Below are 8,677 nucleotides of genomic sequence, written 5' to 3' on the forward strand. Positions count from 1 at the left end.
ACACACACACACACACACACACACACACACACACACACACACACGTGCACGCAGTCTTGTTGTGCAGCTCTCAACATGAACAGGGTGTGGGCAGTTGGACGCAGCGGCGGCTCATAAGCACTTCTCTCACACATTTCTTTACATGATTTTTCATTAATCTCCTTCTGTGATGTAATGATTTGACCTTCTGAAACACATGAACATCTTTTCCACGACTGTGGAACGTGTCTTTCAACATGGTTGTTTAACAAATAAGAAGCTCCTCATTGCGTTAGTTAGGGTTAAACGATGTGTTGTCAGCTGAAACATATTCAACCATACAGCAATTACCCAATGAAAGGCTTTTACTGTTTGCTTAGTTAAATCCAGGTAATGACCTTCCTTTTATTATTATTTTTTGGCCGAGCAGTGTATAATGAAATGCAGCTTTATTCATAAAGTACTTTAAAAACAACACTGTTAGCCAAAGTGTCGTACACTGATAAAAGAACAAAATTAAACTGAAAAGTTCAAAACACATTAAAGCAAGCATAAAAATAATGAAACCAATTAAACCAGTAAAAACATTATGAACCGTTAAATTCATAAAAACAACAAACTATAAAGCAATAAAAACAATAAAAGCCAACAACTCAAGCTGAGTTAAAAGCCGACRAGAAAAAATAATATATTCTTCAAAAGAAGATTTAAAAACAGGAAGTGAGTCAGCCTGTTTGATGTGCAGAGGCAGCTCAGCAACATATGGGGGAAAGGTGTCTTTACAGCTTGTAAAAAAATCAGCCCAGCTGCTTTAAACCAGACATTTATAAATCAACCTGCCTCATTAAGTCACCAGGTTTCAAATTTGTCCCCCCTTTTTTTAGTTCTTACAAAGTAAATTGTTTAAAAGTAGCTAAATGGGGCTCATTGAGAAATGYAGGCCATCTTGCTGAGTGTGATGTAAACAGTTGCAGCTTTTTTCTCTATAATAGTTTAGTATGGAGCAGCGTTACCCATTCATACACTAATGATGTCAGACAAACTGCTCTCCTGCTACTACTGACATGRTTTACAAGGAGCCCTAATTACACTGAAGGGACGGAAATTAAACATCTAACACTAAAATCAGTAACAACAGCCAACTTTACAACCAGAATTATGGTTTCTATTAGAAAATATTTGAATGTTACCACACATWGGTACATTTTACTGTAGGAATTATTACTTTTCAAACATCACCATGTTCTTTACACCTTCACAGAGAAATGGCTCTATTCTCTTTTTTGCAGCTGCTGTCAGCAAACTATCTCATTAACCACTGAATGGATTTGAATGAGACTCTGAGGGAGGCAGAAAAATCATTGCAAACTGTTTAAYTTTATGCATTCCTGCAAGGAATTCTAGACATCTAATTACTGCGATTGTTGACGGAGAATAAAAAATGTATGTGGCCTTCTGATCTAATCTAAGGTACAACTGACAAAACAAAAACAGCATGTTTTTGAACAGAGATGATGTGTCTCTTTGGGAAATAGTTAAATGTCACAATGTATTAAAATCAATTATATATATAAATACATATCATGGTTTTAGAACCTAAGTTTGAATAAATATGAACTAATAAAGAAGTAAATAGTTTTCTTTTTTGAAATTTAGATGAGAGCAGTTAAAGAACCATTAAAAAGACTCAAATGAAACATAAATATGACCTTAATATTGCTGTTGACTTCTAAACATGACTTACATACAAAGGAAGTTTTTGACAGATTTTTTTAAACAAAAAGGAGCAAAACCTTGCAAAAGTTTTTATATTGTCCTACAGTTCAGTGGATCCCAATCAATCTTTTTTTTTGTCATCAGAGTTTTACTTCTTGCACTAATAGAAAGTTGCTTCCTTCAGATTTGAGTACAACTTATTAAAAAAAAACTAAAAACCTTTTGCCATCTTAAAGGCAGGTGAGCTCAACAAAACACAGCTTGGATGTCCTCTTAAACAGAAATTTTCAAAAGTGACATTCTTGTCATAAGTGGCTTATATAAAAATGTTAATAAATGAGACTTAATCTCCTCCTGAAGCATAGTCCTGGTTGAGTAAAAGTGCCTGCATAGAGCCACCAAACTGTTTTATCTGGCCTGCAGCTCCTGGTTTAATCTGTTTTTTTACTCTGTATTCCTGTTTGCACATAATGTGTGTTTCAGAATGCTGCATTGTTGGCCCTAATTTAGAGAGTGAGCTTGTCAAATTGAAAGCGCACCAGTCTAGACCTCTTACACATTGATTTGTAATCTTATATGTCCATAAATACATTCAAAGTTGTAAAAAGGCAGTTCTGTGTAAGTATTTGACACATGCTAAATGTTTTTGTTGCCTCTACATTGTTAAAGTTTACAGTTTACAGACATATTGTATGTAGACGCCCCTAACCCCACTCTTTCTGTCTGTCCTTGCCTGCAGTGYTCACACACCTGTGGAACTGGGTTTCGTCTACGTAACGTCACCTGCTCCAGAAACACAGGTGTCGATTGTGACCCTCAAAACAAACCTTTATCTGTCACAGCTTGCCACATTCAGGTTTGCGCACAGATTGTTGATAATTTTGGAGGCATCGAATGGTCAGGGAGTGGATGGTCCAGCAGCGAAGTGCTCAACGAAATTAACCCGATTCCTAAAGTCAAACCTCCTCCCAAACACAGCCCCACCAGAGGCCAGCCAAGAACCCATAAAGACCGCAATTTCATCGATGAGGGAGACTTTACCTACCACAATAACATTGAAAGCAATGATCCACAAGAAATTAGTGTTCCCGTCGATGATTTTTACTATGATTACAACTTTATTAACTTTCATGAAGATTTGTCCCAAGACTTTGAGAGCAATGAGAATTCAGAAGGCAGCAATGGGTTCAATCGTCCGCAGGAAGCCAAACCGACCCACAGCATGGAAGAAAACGCTCACATGGGAACTACAAGAGCTCCTGAATCAGATCCTACAACTTTAAAAGCTCCCACGTTGACAGCTGAAGAGCCCCAGGGCACTAAAACAGACAGTAGGAAAACCAGTTCTGAGGAAGTAAATGATGAAAATTTAGACGCCATTCTGTCAGAGGATCACCTTCTTTCTGTGTCTCCCACTCGGTCGTCACCAAAGTCTACAACTGAGCACTCACAAACGGTAGAAGATAAAAGCCTGTGGTGGCCTGAAGACCCAAGCTCAGTGCCCAGTCTGCTGTACACCACAAAGCAGCCAGCCCTGAAGGAAACATGGAGGCTGCCCGATGAGGAGGACAATCACTCTGAACGTCCCACTGTAACGTTAACACGTGGTGCTCCCACTCCCAAACATCAAACCACTCATGCTTCAACAACACTGAGCTCTCTGGAGTTACTTGATGATTATTCCTCTGCAGAACAAGAAGATGCAGAGAATTCAGAACGGTTTGGCTCTCCCTCTCCGACAGCTGCAACTCAGGTTAGGACTGAACTTGACGATTCTGAAATACCTCAAACGACTAGTCTGACTGCAAAGGTACAGGTTGCATTCACAGCGGAGGATTTGGACTTGAATTCAAATCATTTTTCCACCAGTGCTGATAAATCCTGGTATGCCAACAGTGACCACACCACGGCATCGCCTCCTTCCTCTGAGGAATCCTCTCCTCCTCCCACTACCTTCCTTCTTGTGTCAGGTCACGTAGACACATCCGACGACTACTTGTCTTTAACTGGAACAGAAAACATACCAAATACAAAGCCTCGGGGAGCTACAGAGATCCCTGCAGCAGATTTACAGACAGCTACAATGGATTTTTCATATCCTGTCTTCCCTGAGACAACTGGAACAAACCCCACATCCCAGCCTCCACTCTTTCAGTTAAATGACTTGAACCATAATGAAATATGTGTTCCCTCGGTGGCGGGGAGCAGTGTTAACAGTCAACCTGACACATCAAAAGTTACATCAGCCACCCCAAAACACAGCTCAGCACTGGGGAAGCATATGAAATCACCAACTGCTCCGGTTCTCCCGACCCGCGCACAGAGGCTTTGGCCAAATTCAGCCCAAACTTCTGCCTCCCCGCACGTTAGTGGAGCTGCATTCTGGGTCACTGGTAACTGGAGCACAGTAAGTTTATTTATGTGTATTTATTTTTGCAAATATAGCCCCAAGGACCCAGAAAGCAAGTCTTATAAAAAACCACAACCTGATCTAGAGCTGATGCAAAATAGAGCAAGATGTAAAGAAAGGGCTTTTTTTTACATTATTTTCTGACAAATAGTTATAGTTATTACCCTATCAGCCATGACATCAGTAACATAACGTAGAGTATGAAAAAGGACGAAATTGGCCCAAAGCAAGGCCTTCATTTAATAATTTATGTCTCTTAAAAAAATAAAATAAAAATACCAGTGTGAAAGAAAGCTGCCTTCCCTAATAAAAGACCTTCACACTTTTGCATGACATTGATTGTTGCTGCATAAATATAACAGTTTGTATTTCACAGAGAACATCCAACATAATACACTTCAAAATGTCTATATTTTATCATTTATTAAGTAAAGATTCTGTCATACTCAGGTTCAGGTTCATGCATCTCTCTGAAATCTGAACGTTTAAAAGTTGAGATGTGGGTGACAGGCAGCTGAAATGTTCCTCGTCTTTAAAAAAGCGTTTCTCTGTGAACAGTGCTCCACCAGCTGTGGTCTGGGTGCTGTCTGGAGGAGTCTGACCTGCAGTACTGGTTCAGAGTCTGACTGTGATCCAAAACAAAAGCCTGCACCGGCTCGACAGTGCTACCTACGCCCCTGCTCCATCTGGAAGATTGGAGAATGGAGCAAGGTGAGACTGCTTGCCCTTTGTTGTTTGTTGACTCTGTATAAAAAGCTTGACATGGTTTTCTTAAAACTTCATATTTAGGCCTTATGATCACAGATGTACAAAAATCTAAGGCAGAACTGATGTTTGCTACTTAACCACCACCTTATTAGAATTCACGAGTGGTTAAAGCAGTTTAACACGGCGCAGTGAACTTTGATGCACCAGACCCATGGATGCCTGCAAGCATCAGTGGATCCCGCTGTTCACCTAAAGGTCATGCTTCACCTCTTTCCCAGTGCTCCAAGAACTGCGAAGGCGGCATCAAATTTCGAGAGGTGCAGTGTTTTGACCTGAGAGATGAAAGACCTCTGCGGCCTTTCCACTGCCGAGCGATGTCTACAAGACCATCAACACAGAAGCCGTGCAACGTCCAGCCGTGTCTTGACTGGTACACCTCCTCCTGGGGTCAAGTGAGTGAAATATACAGGTTTACTAAAGATGAATATGTGCTCGTTTCTGAGCACTTTTTGTCCCTTTAGGATCTTTTTAACATGCTGATGTGTGAAGTGAAAATGGCTGAGATACAAACAAGTTTGCATCAAAGTATGAAGAACGTGCTGGCGTCAGGCCAAATGTAATGCTGTTATGTGTGAACCACCTGTGGGTGACAAAGCATGGTGGGCAGTTTAATTACACCAACATACTTTAAAACTTTATTGACATTACACCCCATTGCATCAGAGACTGGAAGCCTTCATCTTTGAAGTGTCACTCATTATCATGTCCCCATCAGCTGCCRGGCTCATTTGCTCTCTGAATAAACTGCAGTGAGGTCCATTACAGTTTTTGTAGCCAGGAAACTTAGCTGCACTCTCATCTGAAGCATGGTGCCCATTTTTTTTGCATTATGATAATGCAAACAGTGGTGGTAGGACGATGGTAATAAGCACGTTATTTTGAAGCAGCTGAATATGTTGCTATGTGTTGAAAGGAGGCTGAAAAACAAAATATGCCTAGCGCATCTGAAAATAGTCTCTGTGATGGTTTCAGGATAAACATTTATGCATGGAAACTTAATAATTGCTTAGCATTAGCAGATGTCCATGCCAATGTCTTTTTTTTTTTTACTTAGGAGCATTCTCTGAAACATTTTTTACAAAACAGAGACTCAGGTCATTAAACAAGTATTAGCAACAATGACATTTAACAATAAAAAAGGCCATCCTTAATTTAAATTTTTATCTCAAAATAATGTAGACCAAAGAACATATTTCCACGTCGGATGTAACACTTATTAAAATAAACTCTTAATGAGAATATTGGTAACATTTAAATAAAATAAATTTCGTCTGAAGAAATGCATCTGTACATGCCCAGAATATTACCGTCAGTTCAAACATTTGCAATCTGATGTCTGCTTCTTGAAAACATTTAAAATCTCCTTAAATACATTTAATAAACCAGCTCGTTAATTCTAGCTGGATGGGGCTTTAAAAAGTAGTGAAGCCTTTTATAAAACACAAAACATAAGGTTCAAAGTGTCTTAATGTTCAGATACYGTGGCTCAGTTATTTCACAATAATAGTAGCAACTGGACAGGTCTGATTGTGTCTTCATTTGTTTGTGTGTTTAGATCTTAAAACATGTTAGAAAATCTTTCTCGTCAGTCTTATTGCCAGAYCATCACTGGAAATAAGAACCTGTTCTTAATGTCTCACCTGGTAAAACAAATAAATAATTGTTTTAGATGAAGTGTGATCCTGTAAATAAGACTGATCCAGGAGCAGAAAGTCTCTGGCGTGAGGCCAACACTTGTATTATATGTTCCTGTTTTCCTGTTCCTGCTTGGAAAAACAAAACTAGCAGCATCATTTTAGAGCAGCAGTGGACAATATAAATCTGTAGGTTTTTTTTCCTTTTATTATTAATGCCCTCAGTTTGTGAAGCAAAAAACAAACTCTATACAGATGCTCTGTTGTCAAGAAAAGAAGAGTAATGCTCAGAGTTGTGGTAAAAGCTTTGAAAAATACTTACTGCAAACCTTTGATTGGGTATTTCAGAGCGAGTCTCCAACAACAACAGATGAATCATTTAGCTGAAGTAAGTGTTGAGTCACTGATTGGGTTTAAAAAAACAGGTCTGTTTTCGGTTTTCAAGTCCGTAAGTTGTTTCCTTGAAAAGCCTCCTAGAATTTCTTCTGAGCAAACGTGACAGTAGATCAGTCAGTGCTGCATTATTTTGGAGGTTAAAACTGAAAAAAAAGAGCTGTCATGTTTTTAGTTGTATTAGGGTCATGTTCCACAATGCCTGCGCTCAATACTCTTCATTGAATCATCTCTTGGTTGAAAAATCAATCAGGGGAACCTATAGACAGACTTTCCTATGTTTCGTGCCGTGTGTTTGGTCAGTGCTCGGAGGTGTGTGGAGGGGGGGAGCAGCAGCGCATCGTCACCTGTCCTGAGGAGCAACGATGCGACRGAGACCTTCAGCCCAGCAACATTCAGCCGTGCAACAGCCAGCCGTGTGCTCAGTGGCTCACCGGTTCTTGGGGACAGGTACAACACGCACAGCAATCACCTGCATTTGATTGTGTTTTTAAACTGATTTCCAAAATATAATCAACATCTGACAGATGATCTGTGTGTTTTTATTACTACAAGGACAAAAGGATCTCAATTACACTTTGCTTAACATTCGTACGAATCACTGAATTTATATTATTTAACTCACTTTTCATTTTTAATATTTTAGCCGTGCTGGGGATTTATCATACAGTAATATAAAAAGATGTGAGGAGTCAGTGCAATACAGCAAATGCTTTGACCCCAAAAAATCTTATTAGAGCTTGTAATAAAGTTCAATATTCTCGTGACACAATATTAGCTTGATGTAATCTCCATAAACAGATATGAATATCCAACATGTATGGGTCATTTTAATGTAAATGTGATTGAAACATTCGGCCGTCTAACACTGTTTGCAGTACTTCTTTCTGTGCATCAATATCAGACGYTGTAATCTGTTTAAAATGAGGGATGAAAATATGGAGTCCTCAAACATCTAAGGAGAAGAGATCTGAGGGTTTTTTTTAAGTGTGCCAAACCAGAATCTGCAGAGAAGATGACAGAAGCTTTGCTGCTATGAGCAGAGACGCAACTCATCAACAACTTTTGAAGGGAGAAAAAAAAATCAGGTTAATGATCAACTTTTTCATCATGTTTCATCYGTGCGCATCAACAGGATTAAACAAACAAAACTATAAAAAATGAGGATATCCTACAGAAAACTACTTTGATTATATTATTGCCCCTGCATAATGTATTACTTGTGCAAAATCTAAGTTTTATTGGATTTTTTTTTCTTCCTGAAGAAAATGAGCAAGCCTTGGCAGCTGCTTTATAGGAGGGCATTACAACCAATGCCTCACAATAAATCAACAAGTTTCAAACTGAAATTCAGTATTATTGYTTAACAATGCATTCAGAAAAGTTAATGTTGCATAAAATACATTGACACAAAGAGCTAATAGCTGCCGGAAAAAAAGTTAGAATGAGTTTGAATGCAATTCTGTTTGGGATTATTAAGAATAAATATGAATTTAGCATTTAAAGAGTTTTCTTCTACTTATTTGTTGAATTTGTAAAATTGTAGAAAACACCTGCGGCGATTTATTTAAATTCTTTTAAATGAAAAATCACCTTAAAGCAGCTTGTTTCTCACTTTAGGTCAGGGTTGGGTTTAAGGTTTCTTCGTGTTAAAAGAAGGAACTTTTGTCACATTTAGCAGAGTAATGAGGACAGACACAGTGACACAAACATAAAATCTCAGAGACTTATGCTGCGTTCACACCGAACGCGATTTCAGCTTCAAAATCGCACCCAA

The 8,677-nt window shown here is 38.8% G+C and overlaps 1 protein-coding gene across 1 annotated transcript in view; it reads left to right on the forward strand.

Moving 5' to 3' along the window:
• The window catches only part of adamts7 (a disintegrin-like and metallopeptidase (reprolysin type) with thrombospondin type 1 motif, 7), a 142,552-nt gene that overhangs the window by 110,320 nt on the left and 23,555 nt on the right, over window positions 1–8,677 (forward strand). The window contains exons 19-22 of the mRNA XM_014001567.1: window positions 2,435–4,102; window positions 4,664–4,816; window positions 5,092–5,265; window positions 7,204–7,350. Of these exons, the coding sequence (XP_013857021.1) occupies window positions 2,435–4,102; window positions 4,664–4,816; window positions 5,092–5,265; window positions 7,204–7,350 (2,142 nt within the window). The remainder of the gene's footprint in view (window positions 1–2,434; window positions 4,103–4,663; window positions 4,817–5,091; window positions 5,266–7,203; window positions 7,351–8,677) is intronic.

The sequence above is a fragment of the Austrofundulus limnaeus genome, unplaced genomic scaffold (genome assembly GCF_001266775.1).
Source record: "Austrofundulus limnaeus strain Quisiro unplaced genomic scaffold, Austrofundulus_limnaeus-1.0 Scaffold9, whole genome shotgun sequence".
Classification (NCBI taxonomy): domain Eukaryota; kingdom Metazoa; phylum Chordata; class Actinopteri; order Cyprinodontiformes; family Rivulidae; genus Austrofundulus; species Austrofundulus limnaeus.